The sequence below is a fragment of the Peromyscus maniculatus genome, chromosome 8 (assembly GCF_049852395.1).
Source record: "Peromyscus maniculatus bairdii isolate BWxNUB_F1_BW_parent chromosome 8, HU_Pman_BW_mat_3.1, whole genome shotgun sequence".
Lineage (NCBI taxonomy): Eukaryota > Metazoa > Chordata > Mammalia > Rodentia > Cricetidae > Peromyscus > Peromyscus maniculatus.
Window position 1 is genome coordinate 11,470,519 of NC_134859.1, and position 24,302 is coordinate 11,494,820.

The 24,302-nt window shown below is 48.3% G+C and overlaps 1 protein-coding gene across 1 annotated transcript in view; it reads left to right on the forward strand.

Annotated features, from left to right (window-relative positions):
- Nlrc3 (NLR family CARD domain containing 3) overlaps positions 1-24,302 on the forward strand; it is a 32,300-nt gene that overhangs the window by 1,856 nt on the left and 6,142 nt on the right. The window contains exons 2-13 of the mRNA XM_076577483.1: positions 9,193-9,671; positions 9,760-11,509; positions 12,521-12,607; positions 15,963-16,046; positions 16,587-16,670; positions 18,105-18,188; positions 19,125-19,208; positions 20,078-20,161; positions 20,703-20,786; positions 21,254-21,337; positions 22,237-22,320; positions 22,760-22,843. Of these exons, the coding sequence (XP_076433598.1) occupies positions 9,503-9,671; positions 9,760-11,509; positions 12,521-12,607; positions 15,963-16,046; positions 16,587-16,670; positions 18,105-18,188; positions 19,125-19,208; positions 20,078-20,161; positions 20,703-20,786; positions 21,254-21,337; positions 22,237-22,320; positions 22,760-22,843 (2,762 nt within the window). The 5' untranslated portion in view covers positions 9,193-9,502. The remainder of the gene's footprint in view (positions 1-9,192; positions 9,672-9,759; positions 11,510-12,520; positions 12,608-15,962; positions 16,047-16,586; positions 16,671-18,104; positions 18,189-19,124; positions 19,209-20,077; positions 20,162-20,702; positions 20,787-21,253; positions 21,338-22,236; positions 22,321-22,759; positions 22,844-24,302) is intronic.

Below are 24,302 nucleotides of genomic sequence, written 5' to 3' on the forward strand. Positions count from 1 at the left end.
CTCATCCCCCTTTCAGGCAGAAGCAGTCACCCCAGAGCGATTATTTTAACATCTGTCCTTACAGATACTGGCTCACCTGACTTAAAGCTTTCTAGAAATGGAATCCCAGAGCATATACTCTTGTGGCAAGCTGTGAGGCCACCTGTGTGGTAGATTGGATCGGCAGTTTGTGTCTTTTCATGGCCCCCAAATTGCCCAGGCTATTATTGATGGATACTTTAGATAATTGTGAATAAAGCTGTCAAGAACATTCTGGTAGCTGCGCCTTGGTGGAAGTACATGCCTATGAGCCTAGATCTCTCTATCAAGTGTTTTCTCATCTCCTCCTGTGATGTTCTTAGTGTCAGTGTAGAGGGTGCGGACTTCTTGCTAAGATCATTCCCAGTATTTGACTGTTATGATATCTTAACATTTCAGTTTTGACTTGATGGTTGGTAGTAAGCAGAAGTGGAATGGACTGTGAGCACTGACCCTGTGTCTGGAACCTCAGAAGCTCATGTCAGTTCTGAGTGTTTTGAATTTTCTGTGTACAAAACCATCACTGTGAATGTGAGACATATTTTCCATCATCGTGATGCTTTCTTCTGCGTGCATGTCCAATCTTCCATCTCACATTTTAATTTAATGATATTAATATCTTGTATAATATTATATATACTAAATAACATGGTAATAGTTAATATTCTGTATTATTATCATGTGTATATGTGTGTGTGGTGTGTATGTGTGTATGCACACACATATGTATATCATTGCATGCATGTGGAGATCAGAGAACCATTTTAGGGACTGCTTCTCCCCTTTGATTGCGGGGTTAGAACTCTGCTTGTCATTTTGTGCATCGAGCACTTTTTAAACCTCTTAAGTCCTCCTGCCAGCCCCATCCTCATTTTTAAAAACACTAAACCGTCAAACAAAACATGCTATGCTTGGTGAATAGAAGTAAGATCATACTCCATCTTTGTACTATTTAAATATTTTAATGAGTATGTATTACTTTCTGTAAGCAATCTGCTGAAGTATGAGGAAGAATCAGTGTTTGTTATTGAACTGTGAGTAATTGAAATTCATAATATAAGAAGTAATTCCTTAGTTCCACTACCACATATTTCCAGCTTTTTCTATAGCTTTTTCCTATAATGAGACAAAATGGTATCCTGTTATTATTATGTTATAATTTTTAGTTTTTTAAGTACCTTAACTTCTAAATGTGTGTGCCATATGTGTCTGTGCTTATGTAAGCACATGTACTTGCAGGTGCCCGCAGAGGCCCGAACAGGGGGAGGGATTCCTTGAGGCTGCAGTTACAGTGGCTGTGAGCCACTTGATGTGGGTGCTGGGACCTGAACGTGGCTCTTCTGGAAGAGCAGCCAGCACTCTTAGCCACTGAGCCACCTCTCTGGCCCTGTATTCTGTACTTTAACTTTTCAATATAAAAATGTATTGTAGAGCCTTTAATCCCAGCACTCGGGAGGCAGAGCCAGGCGGATCTCTGTGAGTTTGAGGCCAGCCTGGTCTACAGAGCAAGATCCAGGACAGGCACCAAAACTACACAGAGAAATCCTGTCTGGAAAAACAAACAAACAAACAAACAAACAAACAAACAAAATGTATTGTAGATCTGAAGCTCATTGGTAGAAGAACCCTTGCCTACCAGGATCAAGATTCTAGCTTAACTCTCAGCATCACACGAAAAGGATCCTCATTTAACTACACTCAAAATTATGCATTTTGTATAAATTATACATTAAAATAAGATGTTTTAAACTTTTATGACATTGAAAGATTAAAAAGTATACTGTGAAGCCTGACAGGATGGCACACACTTTTAATCCCAGTACTTGGGAGGCAGAGGCAGGCAGATCTCTGAGTTGCAGGTCAGCCTGGTCTACAGAGCGAGTTCTAGGATATCCAGGGTTATGCAATGAGACCTTGCCTCAAAATAAAGAGTGCACTGTGTGCATTATCATAGTTTGACACATTGTTGGCCTTACTTTACTCTATGACCTTCTAGTATTTTGATGTAGAACCAAACCAAATTGTTTTTTATCAATCTCTTGTTGGATAGAAATTTAGTGTTTTGCCCCTTCAGCTCCTTCCTGTTGTGAATGTTTTATGGACATTCTTGTAGTTGCATCTTTGAACATCTGTATAATTATTTATTTAAGATAAATTCCCACAAGTGGGGGCTCGGGAAATGGCTCAGTGGAAGCAAGAGCACTTGATGAGAACGCAAGTTCAAATTCTCAACGCCCATGTGAAAAGCTGGATGTGGCTGTTCATCCATAACCCAGTGCTGTGGTGGGCAGAGAATGGAGGATGTCTGGGGCTGGCTGGCCACCACCCTGGTTCCAGATTCAGTGAGAAACCCTGTCTCAGAGGAGCAGGACATCTGACGTCCTCCTTTGGTCTCCGCACATGTACAGGCATTTTCACTCACACATGTTTGTGCATATACCACACACATATCACACACACACACACACACATACACAAAAAGTTTAATTCCCATAAGTAGAATTTCTACTGGCAAATTAAAATCTATAATTTGGGCTGGGGATGTGGTCACTGTGGTAGAGCTTGCCTATCATGCACAAGGGGACCCATCCCCAGCCTTACAAAAAATATTCCATTGTTTTTATACTAATTTGTATTTCCATCACCAATGTGTTAATATTTCTTGGGCTGGAGAGATGGCTCAGCAGTTAAGAGTACTTGCTGCTCACCTAAATCAGAAGCTCATTCTTTAGTAAAAAGGGGACTTATAGGGCCCTGGCCCCCGTTTTGGGTAACTGTTGCCTTGCTTGCTGACCTTGACCTTGATATCCTCCCTATGCTAATTCCCTGCTGGGTTCCACCCTCCTGAATGCTTAAGGGAAGTTCCTTGTATGTATATCCTGCATAATGGGCGTTAAACAGCTTAGATGCAAGATTGTAAAACATCAGTAGGGAACTTCTGCCCTCCGGGGTCCTCCCATTGTGCTGTAAGCCTGTCTTTAAGACCTCCTCCCTCCTTCAATAAATGGCATTCGGCATTAAAAAAAAAAAAAAAAAAAAGAGTACTTGCTGCTCTTGCTGAGGACTCAAGATTTGTTCCCAGCACCCACATGGGGACAGCTCACATCCATTTATAACTCCAGTTCCAGGGCACCTGACACCCTCTTCTGGCCTCTGCAGGTACTGCACATACATAGTGAAAATACGTTCATGAAAAATACTCATAACACATCAAATAAAAATAAATAAATCTTAAAAAATACTCCTAATACATCTTTAAAAATACTCCTAATACTGCCACATTCTTGTCAAGGTCAATATATATTTATATATATATATATATAGTATATATTATATATATATATATATATATATATATATATATATATATATATATATATATATATATATATATATATATATATATATATATATATATATATATATATATATATATATATATATATATATATATATATATATATATATATATATATATATATATATATATATATATATATATATATATATATATATATATATATATATATATATATATATATATATATATATTTGAGACAGGGTTTCTCTGTGTAGCTCTGGCTGTCCTGGAACTTGCTCTGTAGACCAGGCTGGACTTGAACTCAGAGAGCCACCTGCATCTGCCTCCTGAGCACTGGGATTAAAGGCATATGCACCACCACCCAGCTATTTATTTATTTTTTAAATATTTAATTGGGGGCTGGGACATGGCTCAGTGGTTAAGAGTACTGGCTGCTTTTCCAGAGAACCCTAGCATCCACACAGAAGCTCAAAGCCACCTGTAACTCTAGTTCCAGGGCATCTTGAAGCCCTCTTCTGGTCACCATGCACACTAGGCACACATGATGCATAGACATGTATGCAGGCAAAACACCCTAAACATGAAATCTAAAAATATTTATTTTATTTGTATTCATGTGTATATGTCTGTGTGAGTATAGGCCATTTGTGTGCAGGGTGTGTGCAGGTGGCCTCAGGGGCCAGCTGCAGTTACAGGCAGTTGTGAGCAGGTGCCCTCAGGGGCCAGCTGGAGTTACAGGCAGCTGTGTGCAGGTGGCCTCAGGGGCCAGCTGGAGTTACAGGCAGCTGTGTGCAGGTGGCCTCAGGGGCCAGCTGGAGTTACAGGCAGCTGTGAGCTGTCTGATGTGAATACCGAGAACTGAACATCTCTGGAAGGGCAGCAAACATTCTTAAGTCCTGATCCAACCGTCCAGTCCCATTTTTCTTTTTTCTAGTTATTTCCTCTGTCTATAATGCTCTTTTCATTACCGTCTAATCCTTCCGATTTGTGTCTCTGTGTGTATTTGTGTGTTTGTGTGATGTGTGTGCAGGTGCACATGCCTGTATATGTATTCTGGGGAACAGAAGTGGACATCACGTGTCCTCCCGATCGCTTTTCTTTTGAGACACTGAGCCTGTTTGGCTGCATTGGCTGGCCAGCGAGCTCGCGGTCTGCGGTCTGCAGTCTGCTCCAGCACGGGTTTGCCGGCACATGTCACTATAGCGGCTTTTACTCGGGGCTGGGGATCCGAACTCAGGTCCTCATGCTTGGGCATCAAGCCCTTTCCCCACTGAGCCGTCCCCCCAGCCCATGCCCTTCCACTTTATGCAGCTGTCTCACAGAGTTCAGGGACGCCGCTGTGGCTAACGCACCCCACCCCCATCCCACCGCACAGACAGCCAGCTCTTGTCACCTGCTGGTGATTACATGCATGTCAGCAGTCACCTTAGAAATGCTGTCTTCTTCCTTCTCTCCACCGTCATTGTCCACCACACCTCCCTGCTCACAGGACAAGGACTTTCCCAATTCGCTCACTTTCCTGTTCCCCTTGTCTTCAACACACAAGATGCCCTCAATAAATATTTCCTGCTCACACATGCCTATAATTTCAGTACTTGAAAGGATGAGGCAGGAGGACTACATGAGTTCCAGGCCAGCCTGGGCTAAAAAGCAAGCAGTAGGCCAGCCAGGGCCGCACTCTGCACGTCTCATAAGCAAACAAACAAACATGCAAACAGATTTTCAGATTAGAGGCTGGGGGATGGCTCAGTGGGCAAGAACACTTGCTGAGCAGGCACAAGGACCTAGGTTCAAATCCTTCGCACACATGTAACAGCTGGGCATGGCTGTGTGTGTCTATAATCCCAGCACTGGTGGGCAGAGACAGGAGGGTCTCTGGAGCTTTCTGTCTGCCAGCAGAGGTCAGGTTGTGTCAATGGGGTAAGGTGGAATATACAGCAAGACAACTCACACCCTCAGTCGGCCTCTCCGTGTGTGTGTGTAATATCACACACTCCTGGGCACATATACCACACGCATACACCATCACACACACTCACCTACAAACTTTAAAATTTTACTGGTTGAGTGAATGGATGAATTCAAAAAAACCCCTTCTAGTTAACAGACATTCTTTTTTTTTAAGGCAAGGTCTTGCTATATAGCCCAGGTTCTCCTCAAATTTGTATTCCCCCTGCCCTGCCTCCAAAGTGCCAAGATCAATGTCATTCACCACCACGCCCAAGGACCAAGTGTTTGAACCGTGTGTATACCAGAGATGGTAACACAACCCAGGTGCTGGGACCAGCAAGGCCTTGGTTTCCATCCCGGCTCAGCTTCCATGCTCAGCCACGTGTCCAGAGGAAAGTCACTAACCTCAGTGTTCTGGTCTATGAAATAAAAGAGGCAAAGGTAGAGTCATCCTTATAAGAAAGTTAAATGCTATAAATACAGAGCTCAACAGAGTGTGTGGGATGCAGCATGCCTTTGGGAAATGTCATGCAACATTAGCTGAATGGGATAGGAATGGGGAGGTGTCCCCAAGAGGAAAAAAATTAACTAGAAATCTGCCCAAATATTGTATCCAATAGTTCCATACAGAACTACTCCTGGTGCACACACGGTACAAGGCTGCTAACCAGCACTGCTCCAGGGAAAAGGTGACTGGTTGCCAAATTGTTCAAAGTGAGTGACAATTCAGAAAGATGAAATTATGAGGCTGGAGAGCTGGTTTAGCAGTTAAGGACACTGGCTGCTCTTCCAGAGGTTTTGAGTTAATTCCCAGCAACCACATGGTGGCTCACAACTATCTGGGATCTGATGCCCTCTTCCAACATGCAGATATAGCACTCATATACATAAAATAAATAAATCTTTAAAAAAAAGTACGCCAGGTGGCGGCGGCGCACGCCTTTAATCCCAGCACTCAGGAGGCAGAGTCAGGCTGATCTCTGTGAGTTCGAGGCCAGCCTGGTCTACAGAGTGAGATCCAGGACAGGTACCAAAACTACACAGAGAAACCCTGTCTCAAAAAACCAAAACAAACAAACAAACAAAAAAAAAGAGTAATACTATTCTTGCAGAGGACCATAGTTTGGTCTCAAGCACCCACCACAACTACCTATAATGACACCCTCTTCTGGCCTCTGTGGGTTTGTACACATGCCTGTGTACAAACCCACAGAGACATGAACATATGTACACATAAACACAATATAAATCTTATTTTAAAAGATGAAATTATTCCTACTGAAAATTTGTGATTTTTTATTTATTTTTTAATTCTTCTCTCATACATTACATCCCGTCTGCAGTTTCCCCTCCCTCCCCTCTCCCCAGTTTCTCCCCACTACCTCCCGTCTTCCCCAGATCCATCCCCCTCTTCCTCCCCTCAGAAAAGAGCAGGCCTCCCAGGGACGTCCACCAGACACAGATATCAAGCTACAATATGAGCAGGTACATAGCAGCTCGCATCACATCAAGGCTGGGTGAGGCAACCCAGGAGGAGGAGAAGGTCACACAGCAGGCAGCAGAGTCAGCCGCGCTCCCACTAACAGTGGGAGGAACACCAAGCTACTCAGCCGGGACATATATGCAGAGGACCCTACTGAAAATCTGAAAGGTTGAAGAAAACTATTGAGTCAACAAAAAATGCTTAATTCATTGAAATATGATGAGATACAAAAATTAGTCATCTTTTATACCAGCAATATTCAGAATGACAACAAAACCTGTTTTATTTTGTATGTTTGGGTGCTTCGTCTGAATGTGCATCTGTGTACCACTTTCATGCCTGATGTTTGCAGAGGTCAGAAGAGGGTGTTCCCCCTTGGAATGGGGGTTATAGACGGCTGTGAGCCACCATGTGGGTGTTGGGGTCTTCCGGAAGAGCAGCTAGTGCTCTTAACCACTGAGCCATCTCTCCAGGCCAACAAAAACTATTTTACAAATGCTTAGATTCAAGTAAAAAGCTGGCCGGGCGGTGGTGGCGCACGCCTTTAATCCCAGCACTCAGGAGGCAGAGCCAAGCGGATCTCTGAGTTCGAGGCCAGCCTGGACTACCAAGTGAGTTCCAGGAAAGACGCAAAGCTACACAGAGAAACCCTGTCTCGAAAAACCAAAAAAGAAAAAGAAAAAAGAAAAACAACAAAAAAATCAAGTAAAAAGCTGTTATTTTTCTAAGCTGTAAATGAGAAATAAGGTTTACTAGATAATCTATAAACAAGTATCTAAATATGAGCACGAATCCAAGCATATCACAGCATCGATTGTAATCGCACTTGCTTTCCCCCTTGGTTTGAACATTTTGGGAACCAAAAGAGCAAAAGGCAGCAGGATTGTGCAGGAGTGGAGAGAGTGGCCTCGTGCCAGCTGGCCTCGGCATTCCCAGGTTAGTCCAGCTCGTTCGACTTAACCTTAAATGCGTTGCATTTATGGACTCTCCAACATGGTTATGATCAGAATGGTTGTTTTTCTTACTGCTAAACTTCAGCATTTTCTGTCTGAAAATGTTCATGCCAAGTTAAACTGACGCCAATCCCCAGTGCAATTTCAAAACCAGGGGTCCATTGACAGCAACCTCCTCTTCAGTTAACCAACCACCGAACCAGAGAACCAGGGCTGCCACGCCCAGGGCAGCCAGGACTCGCCAGATTCTTGGCAGTGATGACACCTGGATCGATCTTAACAGGTCCGCTGCCAGCAGTAGTGGACCACGACCTCTGCTGACCCCTCCTCCATTATTGTCTCTCTTCTAGAACTGTCAACAATGGGTGACTGGTCTCTACCTGAGAGTCCATATGGGACTGCTGTGGCCCCTGTGCCTGAGAGGAGGACATAAATGGGACGGACTGTAGGAGAGCTTTAAAGAAGCAGTGGCTTTGGCAAAAGGGTGGGATGTGGAGCGGCTTTACATCTGGCCGTCTCTGTACCTCTGTCCTCAGCAGCAAATGGTGCTTCCTACAGGCCCAGGGCCCCTGAGCTCCAGGAAGGCGGGAAAGCTGAGACGTCATTGTGTTACTGCTCTGGGAGTCATGGGCCTTCCCTTCCCTCTCTTTCTTCCCTTTCCTTTTTCTTTCTGAGACAGGGTTTCTCTGTGTAGTTTTGCGCCTTTCCTGAATCTCGCTCTATAGACCAGGCTGGCCTTGAACTCACAAAGACCTGCCTCTGCCTCCCGAGTGCTGGGATTAAAGGCATGTGCCACCACCGCCCGGCTCCCTTTCCTTTTTGAAAATGTAAAATCCTACTTTTAAGAGTAGTTTTAGGATTTGTCACTCAAATTGGTTTAATAAAACGCTGATTGGCCAGTAGCCAGTAGGAAGTGTAGCCATGGAGACCAAACTAAGAATGCTGGGAAGAGGAAGAGTAGAGTCAGGAGTCACCAGCCAGAGGCAAAGGAATCAAGATGAGAATGCTGTACTGAGAAAAGCTACCAAGCCATGTGGCTAAACATAGACAAGAATTATGGATTAATTTAAGTGTAAGAGCTAGTTAGTAGTAAGCCTGAACTACTGGCTGAGCATTTATAATTAAAAAAAAAAAAAGAGTAGTTTCAGGCTTGTGGAAGAAGGCTGATTAAGTATGGAGTTCCTGCATACGTCTGCCTGCCCCAACAGACTCCACCCTCCACATCCCCTCACAGTGTTTGTTAACAAATGGCTACGTTTGTTAGAGTGAGGGGCCTCGCGTTCTTAGCTGGCACACGATCACCAGCAGTCCGGTCACACAAGGGTCCCCACTTACACACACACACAGTGACACCCAGATGCCATGACGGTATCACACGGAGTGCCGGCCCTGCCTCCGTGTCCTCAGCCCTGGCACCCGCCAACCTCACCACCGTCTTTCCATGTCCATTCATTTGTCTTTCCCAGGGTAACCAGATGGAAACCTGACTGCTGCCCTCCCAGACTGGCTGCTTCCCGCCTGCCTCCTGCTGGGTTCCTTGCTTATAACAGCATCACCGTTGCCAGGTCACGAATGAGGAAACCACGGTGTAGAGAGAGGGCACAGCCTGCCCGGGGTCACCCAGTGGCAGAGCCAGCGTCCGAGTCCAGACCTCCCAGTCTTGCTCTCTTGGCCCCGCATCTCTGTGATTAGTTTTCCTGGCTAGGAAACAACAGAGGTCCACAGGCAGCAGTCTGGAGTCAGTCCTCACAGCTCCTGGCTGCAGTCTCAGACTCCATGAGGAAGCAAGAGCTGAGGACTGATGGAGAGACATGCCTGGCCTCCAGTGCTGGCTCCCCAGCTGAGCAGGTGAAGGCCCTTGTGGATCTGCTGGCTGGGAAGGGCTGTCGGGTACCACAGGCCCCTAACAAAATGCCAGACTCCCCCCTGGGATCCCAAAGCAATGGTAAGTCTTCCATGGGGTGGGAGGAGGGGGTACCTGAACCCTCCCACCTTGCCCTGGGACCTTACCTGTTTTGTCCTGTGTCCGGCAGACTCAAGGATACGGAGGCACTGTGAGGCCCTGCTGAGCAGGGTGGGAAATGACCCAGAACTGGGCAGCCCCTCACACCGCCTGGCCAGCCTCCTGCTGGTAGAGGGCCTGACAGACCTGCAGCTCAGGGAACATGACTTCACACAGGTGGAGGCCACACGGGGGGTCTGGCACTCTGCCAGGGCCATCACCCTGGATAGGCTCTTCCTGCCTCTGTCCCGGGTGTCCATCCCACCTCGAGTCTCTGTCACCATTGGAGTGGCCGGCATCGGCAAGACTACTCTCGTGAGGCATTTCATTCGTTGCTGGGCCAGAGGACAAGTGGGCAAGAATTTCTCACTGGTTCTGCCCTTGACCTTTCGGGATCTTAATGCCTATGAGAAGCTGTCTGCGGACAAACTCATCCACTCCATCTTCCCAAACACTGGAGACAGTAATCTGGTGGTAACAGCCCCAGACAGAGTCCTCCTGGTCCTGGATGGCTTGGATGAGTGTAAGACACCCCTGGAATTCTCCAATACCGTGGCCTGCACAGACCCAAAGAAGGAGATCCAGGTAGACCACCTGATCACTAACATCATCCGAGGCAACCTCTTTCCAGAAATTTCTGTCTGGATCACCTCCCGTCCCAGTGCTGCTGGTCAGGTCCCTGGGGGCCTTGTGGACCGGATGACTGAGATTCGGGGCCTTACTGAGGAAGAGATCAAAATGTGTCTGGAGCAGATATTTCCTGAGGACCCGACCCTCTTAGGCCAGGTGTTGAGTCAGGTAAAGGCCAACAGGGCTCTGTACCTGATGTGCACTGTGCCAGCCTTTTGTAGGCTCACGGGGCTGGCCCTGGGTCACTTGTACCACAGCACGCTGCCTGTCCCGGACCCAGAGCCGCCGCTGCCTCAGACCCTGTGTGAGCTCTACTCTTGGTACTTTAGGATGGCCCTTGGTGGGGAGGGGCAGGACAAGGGAAAGTTAAGTCCTAGGATTGAGCAGGTGGCCCAGGGAGCTCGCAAAATGGTGGCGACATTGGGCCGCCTGGCCTTCCATGGGCTGGTCAAGAAGAAGTACGTGTTTTATGAGCAAGACATGAAGGCATTTGGTGTGGACCTCGCTTTGTTGCAGAGCGCGCTGTGCAGCTGTCTCCTGCAACGGGAAGAGACTCTGGCCTCCTCGGCAGCTTATTGCTTCACTCACCTGTCTCTGCAAGAATTTGTGGCAGCCACATATTACTACAGTGCATCCAAGAGAGCCATCTTTGACCTCTTCACCGAGAGCGGCATGTCTTGGCCCAGGCTGGGTTTCCTGGCACATTTCAGGTGTGCAGCCCAGCGGGCCACACAAGCTAAGGATGGGAGGCTGGATGTGTTCCTGCGTTTCCTCTCTGGCCTCCTGTCTCCAAGGGTTAATGCTCTGCTGGCCGGCTCCCTGCTGGCCCAAGGCGAGCACCAGAGCTACCGGGCCCAGGCGGCCGAGGCCCTGCAGGGCTTGCTGCATCCTGACATTGCAGTCTGTGCGCGAGCCGTCAATGTCCTGTACTGCCTGCACGAGCTGCAGCACACAGAACTGGCCTGCAGTGTGAAGGAGGCCATGCAGAGTGGGACCTTGGCTGGGCTCAGCGGCCCCTCGCATCGCACTGCTCTGGCCTACCTCCTGCAACTGTCTGAGATCTGCTCCCGGGAGGCCAGCTTGTCCCTGTGTCTCAGCCAGAGTGTCCTCCAGAGCCTGCTGCCCCAACTGCTCTATTGCCGGAGCCTCAGGTGAGGATGGGGTCCATGCAGGGAGGAGGAAGGGCAAAGGAGGAAGACTCAACGTGGTTCCTTGTTTCATCACGCCCCTTCCCGGTAGTCTGCTGAGACTGCTCTAGCAAAGTGCCACAGCTGGGTGCAGAACCATCCCGGCAATGGATTTAGTTCTGGAGCCAGAGGTCTGAGGTCAAGGGCATGGGCAGTGCTCCCTCTGAAACCTTGGCAGGAGGGCCCTTCCTGGCTCGGGAGCGCTCGGGGGCCAGCAGTCTTTGATGTCCCGCACTGTCATCTGGCCACTGCTCCTGGGTCTCTGTGACAGACACTCACTTTCCCTATAAGCACATCATCGTGTCGGAGCCTAGGGCCGCCCTGTGTCAGTGTGATAGCCTCCTGGCTAGTCCGTCTGCAGTGAGCTCACCTCCAGATGAGGCTGCATTCTGGAGACAGCAAGGTTAGAATTTCAACATGGCTATACAAATCCAACTCAGGAGACCCCCGAGGACCAAGCAGTGTGACTCATCCCTGTAACCCCAGCAATAAGAGGCTAAGATAGGAAGATTACTGAGTCCAGGACAACCTGGGCTACATAGCAAGATTTTATATATATACATGTGTGTATGTACACACACATACACACACACACACACACACACAGCCAGTGTTGACAGAAGCCACACCCTCAGCCATACTCTGAACTTAGCAAGCAAAGAGGAAAAGATGTAGGACGTGGGCCAATCAGGACCCGAGAGTGGTTTTGGCATCCTCAGAAGTAAACCTAGCCAAGGGTGTTGCACAGGCCCATGGTGTCAGAACTGTGTGACAACACTGTAAGATGCCACCAAGAGGAAGAGCACAGCTCCCAGGAACCACCTCAGTTACTCCCACAGGGAAGTCTGAGCGCTGTGAGTGCACCGAGTCTGGAGTTCCGAGCTGAAGCACGGATCACAGTGGGAATGAGAGGCAGGAGGCCTCACCCTCTCATGGGCTGCAGGACTACTCATTGTCATGGCTTCCCCTGGCCAGGCTGGACAACAACCAGTTCCAGGACGCTGTGATGGAATTGCTGGGCAGTGTGCTGAGTGGGAAGGACTGTCGCATTCAGAACATCAGGTAACCCAGACCCCCGTGTACCACCTGCTGCGTGGGCTAGGGGATCTCTCCTCTCTACTCAGCTAGCCAGAGCACCCCAAGGACACGTATCTTCTCAGGGTGTGGCTCAGGATGCAGTCTGATCTTTTCTACTCCTTTCAGAAAGTGCCAAAGGCTCAGGCACCTGGTCTGTAGGAAAAGGGAAAGGACTGGAGAAGGCGCCGACTGTCCTGGCCTTGGGGATGATGTGTCTCCAGGCCTCATGTGCTGCCCTGGTTCGGGCATTACCGTCTCCATGCTCTTCCCAATATCCACTCTAATAATATTCTGAGCACAGGATTACATCTCAAATAAAAAATTGAAAAGTTTAATTAAAAATTTTAATTTTTAATTTAAATTAAAATTTAAGGTGAAATTTAAAAAATGTTTTTAGATTTATGTGTATGAATGTTTTGCCTGCATGTATATATGTGCCATGGCTTGCTTTTTGTGTCTACAGATGTCAGAAGATAGTGTCAGATCCCCTGAAATGGGAGCTATGGAGGGTTGTGAGCCGCCATGTGGGTGCTGGGAATTGAACCCGGGTCCTCTGCAAGGACAAGTGTTCTTGACAGCTGAGCCAAATCTCCAGACTCGTTTTTTTTTTTTTCTTTTTTGGACACAGGGTCTTGTGTAGTCCAGATTTGCCTCAAACTCACTATATAGGTAAGGCGATCCTGAACTTTGACCCTCCTGAGGGCTGGGATTAGAGCAGTGTGCCGTTATACCCAGTTTGTGCCGTGTGGGGATGGAGCCCAGGGTGTCATGCATGCTAGGAAAGCTTGTTGCCTACTGGAGCCACATCCTCAGTTCTAGTCTCAAAGACTTAAGTTTAAAATTTTGTCTTTATCTGGGTGTAATGTACATGCCTATGATCCCAGCACTCTAGAGGCTGAGACAGGAGGATTGCCTGGGCTACCCATAGTGAGATCCTATCTCCAGTAAAATCAAATCACATCGTTTATGTTGTAATTAGAGAAAAGTCTGTATGCTGACTTCAGTGCCTACAAAAGTTCTACACTTGATGTAGCAACCCTTGGGTTTGTAGAGTGGTGATGTCAGGAAGGATTTCCAGAACTGTGGTGTCACTTTGGAGAAAAGGATTAGGAATGAGGTTTAGGGATGGCTTTGCCTTGTTATGAAAGGGGTTCCTTTGAGAGAGAAGTTACCTTGCCAGCCCCTCATTGTCAGGACTCTGTCTGGCACAGGCAGCTCTAGCCTTTTTAGCATGTGACAAAATGATCAATTTAGTTTTGCTTAAAATGGGGCTAGAAATGATTCTGAAGAAAGCCAAACATCCCTTTTAAGGTCACAGCGCTTCCTCTCTGGTCCTCGGTGACACTGGTTTGCAATGTCCAAGTCATTCTGCCAAACCCACGCAAGGCTGTTTGTAAGACATGTATACGACACTATGTAAATTCTGGGGCAGCAAGTGGGCTGGGCTTCAAACACTGTGGTGGTGGAGAGCAAGGAAACAGGTTTTCTGTAGTCTAGACTGGCCTTGAACTCAAAATCCCCAATATTCCAAGTTCTGTAGTTACAGGTGTGTACCACTACATCTGGCTACTATTCAGATTTATCTGTTTATGTATTTACTTATTTACTTATTTATTTATTTATTTATTTATTTATTTATTTATTTATTTATTTATTTATTTATTTATTTATTTATTTTTGAGGCAGGGTATCACTATGCAGTCCCAGCTGGCCTAGAACTAATGTGTAACACAGGCTGGCCTCTGACCCACAGAGAGCCGTCCTGCCTGTTTCCCAAGTCTTGGGATTAAAGGCATGTACCACTACATCTGGCTCAAATTTATTTATTTATTTATTTATTTATTTATTTATTTATTTATTTATTTGTTTGTTTATTTGCCTAGGTTTTTCCAGACAGGGTTTCTCTGTGTAGCTTTGTGCCTTTCCTGGAACTCACTCCGTAGTCCAGGCTGTCCTCAAACTCACAGAGATCTGCCTGGCTCTGCCTCCCGAGTGCTGGGATTAAAGGTGTGCACCACCACCGCCTGGCTCAAATTTATTTGTAGGCAACAGAACTCATTTGAAAAGTGGTTGTGTCAAGTGGGGCGTTGGTGGCGCACACCTTTAATCCCAGCACTGGGGAGGCAGAGCCAGGTGGATCTCTGTGAGTTCGAGGCCAGCCTGGGCTACCGAGTAAGTTCCAGGAAAGGCTCCAAAGCTACACAGAGAAACCCTGTCTCAAAAAAAAAAAAAAAAAAAAAAAAAAAAAAAAAAAAAAAAAGGAAAGAAAAGTGGTGTGTGTCAAACTGTTAGTATTAAAAGAGCTGGCTCTACTTGGCTTCCTTCGTCTTCCTGTTGGCCCCTGGTACCAGGATCCCAAAGTGCTCTTGGAATGCACGTGATTCTAACATTGCAGGGATTCTAATGGACAGCTCTATCCTAGGGATGCTGCTTACAAAACTAAAAAAATCTCAAGCACTCCACTTCTGACAGTGGACAGAGGAAGCAACTCCGACCCACCAGCATGCTGCAGGAACCACCTTCTCAGGCACATAAAGATGAAACTTTCTAAACTTAGTTAATTTTGTGATAATTCTACTATTTGCTGTTTTGTACTAGAGAAAGCCGAGGATCAATGTGGGTTTTCAGGAATTTCACAAGCTGAGGGTACATGAAATTAGCCATGGTGTGGGGCATCTGCACCATAGAAACCAGCACCAGTGTTTGGTAGTTTGCGTCTTCTTGAAAGTCACAGGAACATTATGCCACTAGATGGGTCTGCATGGAAGATTTTTTTTAACATCAGAAAATCCAATATAAAAATTTGCTGTATTTATTGTATTTGTGCTACTGTATGTATGTGTACATGTGCACGTCTGTACATGCACACACCGCAGCATGTATGTGGAGGTCAGAGGACAGCTTGTAAGAGTCAGTTCCCCACTTCCATCACTTGGGTTGTCAGGCTTGGTGGCAAGCACCTTTACCCTCTGAGCCACCTTGCTGGCCCATATGAAAGACTTCTACCATCCAAACTCTTAGCTGCACATTGTAAAGTAGCTATTATGTGGCATGCTGGGCAAATTTCCTTGGGGCCCTTTGTCAGGGCAAAGGTCATCAGGCCCACTCTGACTCTACCTTCCCAGGCTCAGGGGTCTTCCCATTTCCTGGCTTTCTGTCAGGGCGAAGGTCATCAGGCCCATCTGACTCTACCTTCCCATTCCTGGCTTTCCTCTCCCTAGTCACTTGGCCCCCACTTACGTCCTCGTGGGTGATGCTGGGAAAACAGGACTAATCGTGAGTCTAGCAGAGGCGATGAGAGGCACAGACTTGAAATAACCGCTTTCCCTTTTCTTGGCAGCCTGACTGAGAACCAGATTGGTAACAAAGGAGCCAAAGCTCTGGCCAGATCCCTCCTGGTCAACAGAAGTCTCATCACACTAGAGTGAGTTGGACACCACAGGCCCCTGGAACGAAGAGAATTTTAAACCATCTCCCCACTCATGAAATGTCTTGGGTTTTCTCTGTCCTCTCACAAACGCCCCAGAGTCAGTCCTTCCAAGGCAGTGTGATGCTCTGGGCTCCTGCCAACCACATGTCCTTCTGGCTGGAAGGGCAGCTGAGCAAGCAGACTCTCTTTTGTCTCTTAAACTTCATTTCACAAAACACTTGATTTTTGACCCTGACCTAGAATCATTGTTGTCGTCTGCACTTAGGCCACTAGACTACCACATCCTGTTCCCTCCCCCTCATCATGTGGGCCTGCTTTGGGGAACTCACTTATTTACACACACACACACACACACACACACACACACACACACACACACACACACACACACACACACACGATCTCTGCCATGGTTCCATCAAACGTGAAATCCTCAATCCCAGTTCATTCCCTTTAAGGACTGTAGACTCATGTCTGTGCTGGTTTGGATCCATCTTCCCACCCCAGTTGTCTTTTTTCCCTTGCTTCTACCAGCCTCCGGGGTAACTCCATTGGACCACAGGGGGCTAAGGCCCTGGCAGATGCTCTGAAGATAAACCGAACGCTAACCTCTCTAAGGTATGTGGCTCCACTCCTGGCCTCAGGGGAGGGCCCACAAAACAAAGCCCTGGCTACAGGAGATACTGTGGAGGCTTTGGGGTGCCAGCAAGCTTCAGATTCCAGGTGGCCCCAACTCTGTGTGCCTCTGTAAGACCCCAGAGTTTCTGAGGACAATGGAAAGCCTGCCTTCCAGAAGATGACAGTGCTTGGGGATGGCTTGTGTCTCTCTGAGGAGCCTGGGCTGTGTTCATCTAGTTGAGGGTGTACTACTGCTCTAGTCTGTTTTGTTTTTCCAGTTCTATTATTCAAATGAAAATTTTGTCGTTATTGTTTTGAAACAGGGTCTGGCTGTGTAGCCTTAGCTGGCCTGGAGCTCACTCTGTAGGTCAGGCTGACCTTGAACTCTCAGAGATCCACCTGCCTCTACCTCCCAAGTGCTGGGATTAAAGGTGTGCACTACCATAACCAGAACCAGGTGAAATTTAATAACATAAAATTTATCATTTTGAAGTATATAGTTCTTTGGCATTTGTGTTATTTTTGTTTTTTTGAGAAACTCTTTCTCTGTGTATCCCTGTCTGTTCTGGAACTTGCTCTGTAGACCAGGCTGGCCTTGAACTCAGAGATCCGCCTGCCTCTGTCTCCCCAGTGCTGGAATTAAAGGTGTGCGCCACCTCATCTGGCAGTCCTTGGCATTTTGTACATTCAAAATGTGCAACCACCACCTCTGTCTAGTTTCAAAATATTTTTGACTGTTAGTATTTGCTTTTTCCTTTTGGGGGGACATTATGTATAAATGGAATTATACAGTAAGAACTTTGTGTCTGTCTTCCTCAGCTAGCATGTTTTCAAGGTTCAGCCACAGTGTAGCTTACTGTTTTCTTGCATTGACTGGCTGAATAGTTTTCCTCTGGATGGGTGGAGCACAGTCTGCTTATATATTCATGCATTCAGAGGGCTTCTGTCTTTTAGCTGTTATGAATAATGTGGCTAGCAACTCTGTGTAGAAGTATTCAAGTACCCATCTTTAATTCTTTGGGAAATATACCTAGAAATGGAATTGCTAGGTCCCATGCCACATCTAAGTTGAGAACTGCCAGACTGTCTTCCACAGAGGCAGGACCATTTACATTGTCATCAAAAGTGTAAGGCTTCCGGTTTCTCCACATCTCCACTCTTCCTTGTACTGTGGCTCTTGATTGTGATGGGGACTAACGATGACCTCATTTTAATTGATGTAGACAGCATGGACACTTTGTTCCTAGTTGGCAGGCAGCTACTTAGAGACTCAATACAGGAGGGCTAACAGAGGAGGGCCCTGAGGAGGGCACATAATCATTGGTAAATCTTTCTCGGAAGTCAGTTGCTTCCTGTCTTGGGCCTCTGAGGCAGGTGTCCCCATTGCAGTGTGAGTCCAGGCCACCGGTGACACACCTTTTCTTACCTTTGTAGCCTCCAGAACAATGTGATCAAGGATGGTGGTGTCGTGTGCATGGCTGAGGCCCTGGTCTCCAACCAGACCATCTCCATACTACAGTGAGTGGCAAATTCTGATCCCTTCTCTCTTCTGCTGAGCCTCTGCCTTGTCCCTGAGAGAGAGAACAGGAGCCTCTCTAAGTCCTAAGGCTTTCTGACCCACCTGTACGGTCCCTGGAAAACACTGTCTGTTTTTCAAGAGAAAATTCTTCCTAGAATTACTGAAAATAGAGCCCCTGCCAACCGAGGAAATCATGGCCACAGATACAGGAGAAGAACACAGCATTCTTCTATTAAATAAGCACTAATCTGACTAAAAGGCAGAATCACGGGCAACCTGCCAATGAGGTTGTAAGGACAGAGGTCCTACCCTTCCCTACAGCCCCGCAGAGGAACCATTCCATGCATGTTCCCAAGGCCAATGACAACTTGTCTTCAAGTCTGAGGAGCTGGCAGCCCCACTTTTCAGCAGCTTATCCTAAGCTCGAAGGTAGAGAGGTCTCATGTGCTCCTTAACTGCTCTTGCCCCAGACAAAACTGCTCCTACCTTTTTGACGATCTGGTACTTCACAACTTGGAGCCAGGTGCCCAGGCTAATTCCCACAGTGGCAGGGAGACAGGGGTACTACCTTGTTTGATGTTTATCTTGGAAAAGAAGGCCTCAAAGAAAGACCCCAGGAAGCCTGGTGTGCTGGAGCACATCTTTAATCCCAGCACTCGGGAGGCAGAGGTAGGAGGATCTCTGTGAGTTCGGGGCCAGCCTGGTCTACATAGTAAGTTCAAGGCCAGCCTGAGCTGAGCTGTCCAGCCTCTGCTCCCAGCTGCACTTTCTCCTTAACTCTCTCAACCAGATCCTTTGTGAGACCCCTTTGTACTGCCGTGAGACTGGAAATGGTGCCCTATCTGTCCCTGACCTCTCACCCAAAACCCAGCCTGGCTTTGGGCTAGGAATGCCTGTGGCTGGCTTTGCTGATGGACCCTTCTCATCTCTCACAGGCTGCAGAAGAACCTAATTGGGCCGGTGGGAGCCCAGCAGATGGCAGATGCCCTGAAGCAGAACAGGAGTCTGAAGGAACTCATGTGAGAAAGGGCAAAGGGCCAAACTGGTCAAGCACAAGGCTCGTGCGCCCTACATAGTTGTGAACACATGGATAATGGGATGGATGGAAGGATGAAGGGATGAGGAGATGGATGTGAGGATGGTTGGATGAGTAGGAGGGTGAGTGGATGGCTGAATGGATGGACAGATGGATGGATGGACAGATGGATGGATGGAGGAGTAGATGGAAGGAGGAGTAGATGGATGGAGTAGATGGATGGAGTAGATGGATGGAGGAGTAGATGGAGGAGTAGATGGATGGAGGAGTAGATGGATGGATGGACAGATGGATGGATGGAGGAGTAGATGGATGGAGGAGTAGATGGATGGAGGAGGAGATGGATGGAGGAGGAGATGGATGGAGGAGTAGATGGATGGAGGAGTAGATGGATGGAGGAGTAGATGGATGGAGTAGATGGATGGATGGACAGATGGATGGATGGAGGAGTAGATGGATGGAAAGAGGGACACACAGGAGGTTTAGATAAACTGATGGGTGGGTGAATGCAGGTTAGCTGGTTTGGAAGTGCAAAACACTGGACAAGGAGAATTGAAAACCAGACCCCCAGGACTGGGTGAGCCCCAAACATCACGGGCTTGTTTACATTATTGTTTCCCTGTTCTTAGAAGGAGACATTATCTCTTGGCCATCTTCATATAAAGTCCCACAAACACCTTGGAGAGTTGACTCGTGGTTCTTTCCAAAGAGTTAAGGAAGATGTGGTCACCTTTGGAGACTACAGATGAACACACTGAGGCTAAATGAACTGCACTGACCACCCCAAGACAGAGGCAGCCTCCCCTGAGCTCTGACCCCTGGGCCCAGCCCACCACCATCTGTCTCTTGCAGGTTTTCCAGTAATACCATTGGGGATGGAGGTGCCATGGCCCTGGCTGAGGCCCTGAAGGTGAACCAGGGCCTGGAGAACCTGGAGTGAGTCTGCCTGAGAATCCTCCATGGATGATAATTACCCTCCCAGAACCCATTCCCACGAGAGAGCCTTGCCAGCTCTGGCCCTGACACTGTGTCTGCCCCTCCGTCCACCTTTGCCTTAGTCCACCTACCAGCTCTGCTACTCCGCAGTTTTTAGAACAAGGTCTATGTGTCTTGTCATAAGCAGGCCCCCATGGCTGAAGAAAAGCCTTGGTAGGTAGGGCAGGGGCGGGCTGGGTACTGCTGCCGCATTAGGATGGCTTTGCGGCATCACTTTCTCTGGAGCAGAGTATCGCACACTTCCTTGAGGATATATGCAGCCCCCATGTCAGGGCAGTTTAAGCCTCGGGGATTATGCTAGACCACATTGTCTTTACCTGGCAGGCTAGAAAGTGGAGTGACGGGAGGAGAGGGATGAGGAGAGCAGTTCACAGGTCCCCGACTCCCTGTTGAACCCATCGGTGTGGCTCCAGGCTAGACCAGACAGCTCCCTCCAGGTCCCCGGACAGCCACATCAACAGCGCCTTGTCTTGCCCTGCAGCCTACAGAGCAATGCCGTCAGTAACGCTGGGGTGGCAGTGCTGATGCGAGCCCTCTGTGTTAACCGGACCCTGTCTAGTCTCAGGTAAGTCCTGGTCCCCAACCCCCACAACCAGGACATTGCCCCTTTGACCAGTGGGAATACAGGGCCTCTGGGACCTGGAAAGGAAGGCTGAGACTGAGAAACTGCTGTAGAACAATCTGTAGTTGGTTTGGGCTTGGCTCTAGAACCCAGCACCCTGAGCCTTTTCCTGCTTGGCCAGTTGTGGCCCCCAGTGGGATGCTCCCTTCCATGCACAAGCCCTTCAGGTGCCACTAGCTCGTCGTGACCCAGACCTTGTCCTTTTCCTCCTGTGCGTTCCTACCTGCTGCTAGTCCTGAGTGGGACACTGATTCGAGCCCTGACTGGCTAGAACAGACTCTTTCACGTTTCAGCCCAGTGGCCCGGGAGGCCCAGGGCCTGTCTGTGGTTTCTTGGGATTTGGAAAGCCTAAACATCTGGACTTGCTCTGTCTTGTCTGATTGGATGTTCAGAGTCTCATCTCTCCCCAGCCTACGAGAAAACTCCATCAGCCCCGAGGGAGCCCAGGCCCTCGCTCAAGCTCTCTGTATGAACAACACTCTGAAGCACCTGGAGTACGTAATAATTGGGTCTGGAGGGATGGAGGTCAAAGGGAGAGTGTGCTTCCTCACCTGCTCAGACACCAGGGTTGGTGGGCACCATTATGATAGGTTAGAGCCTTGGGATCTTCACAATTCACAAGGCTGGACCAGGGCTTGGGAAGGGGCAGCCAGGAGACCTGGTATCTACTGGCAACCCAGATACCAGAACTCTCCAGCCTTACCCCTGGAGATGGGTAAGCACATGGGAGAGGACTCTAAAGAGCTGGCATGGGGCCATGCCCACAGGCAGTAAATCCTGTTCATAGTGCTGTGTCCTGGTCGCATGACCTGTAACCACTGAGTTTAACACAGGATATTCTCTAGTGTGCTTGGTACACCAGTTCTCCTTCAGCTTGAGCCACATCAGTGCTGACAGTGTGTCCCTTGGGAGGTTGGGGAATGACTGATATCTGTAGCTAGAGTTTTCCTGCCTTGCCCACAGTCAGGACAAATCTTTGTCACCCACCAGTCCCACAGCCGCTCAGACCCAACCAAGTAAACACAGAGACTTATATTGCTTACAAACTGTATGGCCGTGGCAGGCTTCTTGCTAACTGTTCTTATAGCTTAAATTAATCCATTTCCATAAATCTATACCTTGCCACATGGCTCGTGGCTTACCGGCATCTTCACATGCTGCTTGTCCTGGCAGCGGCTGGCAGTGACTCCTTCTGCCTTCCTGTTCTTTCTTTTCTCCTCTGTTAGTCCCGCCTATACTTCCTGCCTAGCCACTGGCCAATCAGTGTTTTATTTACTAACCAATCAGAGCAACACATTTGCCATACTGAACATCCCACAGCACATCTCCTAGTGACCAGGATGGGGGGGAGGTTCACAGTGGCTCCTACTTGCTTCTGTTCTTTTTTTCCCAGTCTGACAGCCAACCTCCTCCATGACCAAGGTGCCCAGGCCATTGCGGTAGCAGTAGGAGAAAATCACTCCCTCACACACCTTCAGTAAGTCTACTTACCCCTCCCCAACCTCCATTCTCCCCAGCTTCAGGGTTACCCACAAACCAACTGTGGTAGATGGAACCTGGCTTTGGGCCATGCCTGAGGCCTTCCCGGGCTACCTGCCTCCAGCAGGTATGCCCCATCCTGGGTTTGGATTCCTGAGGTTATCCTCAGATAAGACCTAGATTATGAGGCAAGTGTCATGGCTGTGACTTGGGGTGACCTATGCTTTATGGAGAATATTTGAGCTTGTCCCCATGGCTACCACTGGTAAAACACTGGCCCTCTGGAGACTGAGCCTGAAGGGAACTTCAGGAATCCCTATGCCATATCCTGCATAGACTCACCCAGCCACCAAACCCTCCTCAATGTCATAGAGTCTCTCCAGTTCTGTTCTTGGGCCATATAGTCTATGGAAAAACATGTGTCTATGTTTTTCCAGCCTGCAGTGGAACTTCATCCAGGCTGGTGCAGCCAGGGCCCTGGGACAAGCACTTCAGCTGAACAGGACCCTGAGAACCTTAGAGTAAGTGTGACCTATGGGGACGAGGGGCGGTCTCCAGGCTCAGGGCTGGTGTGATCCATGGGGACGAGGGGCAGTCTCCAGGCTCAGGGCTGGTGTGATCCATGGGGATGAGGGGCGGTCTCCAGGCTCAGGGCTGGTGTGATCCATGGGGATGAGGGGCGGTCTCCAGGCTCAGGGCTGGTGTGACCTATGGGGACGAGGGGCGGTCTCCAGGCTCAGGGCTGGTGTGACCTATGGGGACGAGGGGCGGTCTCCAGGCTCAGGGCTGGTCTAATGACCAACAACAGCTTCTACCATGAGACCACAGACTTGTTTTAGTCCTCACCTGTAGTGTGTGTGTGTGTGTGTGTGTGTGTGTGTGTGTGTGTGTGTGTGTGTGTATGTGTGTGTGTGTGTGTGTGTGTGTGTGTGTGAGAGAGAGAGAGAGAGAGAGAGAGAGAGAGAGAGAGAGAGATAGCTTTACTGATATAATCCACCACCATAAAATCCAGCTGTGCAACCATCACAACCAATCTGAGAACAGTTCCCTAACCCCAGAGATGCTGTACGTATTGCTGCTTCCCATTCCCTCTTCCATCCTTGCAAGACACCAATCATTCTGGGCATTTTACATAATAAATTCATGTGGTCTTTTAGGATCTGTATCTTGTGTGTGTACATATATGCCCGGGGTTGGAACTGGGGCCTCGAGAATCTTAAGCACACGCTCTACCACAGAGCTACACCCCCAGCAGAACAGTTCTTTTCTAGGCTGAACTATTTTGTTCATGTTGTTCTTTGGTTTTCTAACTTTGTTTTTGAAGAAGTGTGTGTGAGCTGGGTGGTGGTGGCACATACTTTTAATCCCAGCACTCGGGAGTCAGAGCCAGGTGGATCTCTGTGAGTTTGAGGCCAGCCTGGTCTACAGAGCGAGATCCAGGACAGGCACCAAAACTCACAGAGAAACCCTGTCTTGAAACCCCATCCCCCTCCAAAAAAAGTGTGTGTGCGTGTGCGTGTGTGTGTGTGCGCGTGCGTGCGCGCACACACACTTGTCATGGCATATGTGTGGAGGTCAGAGGACAACTTTTGAGAGCTGGTTCTCTCCTCCTTCCTTCCACTCTGTGAGTTTCAAGGATCAAACTCAGATCACTGGGGTTGATGGCAAGCACCTTTACCTGCTGAGCTCTTACAAGTCCCCACCTTGTTCCTTTTTCAATCTTTGGGGGTGTGCACATGTGAGTGTGGGTGTGCACATCCCAGAGTGTACATATGGAGGTCAGCAGACTCTCAGGTGTTGGGCCCCACCCTGCTGCGTATGCCAGGCAGTCGGGCTGTAAGCTTCCGGGGTTCCTGGTGTTTGCTCCCGATCTCCCTGTAGGAGAGCTGCGGTCATAGACGTGTGCTATTGCAGCCAGCTTTACGTGGGCAGCTTCCTCAGCTCCTTCTGCTTTGAGATAAGCGCTTAAGCCACTGAGCC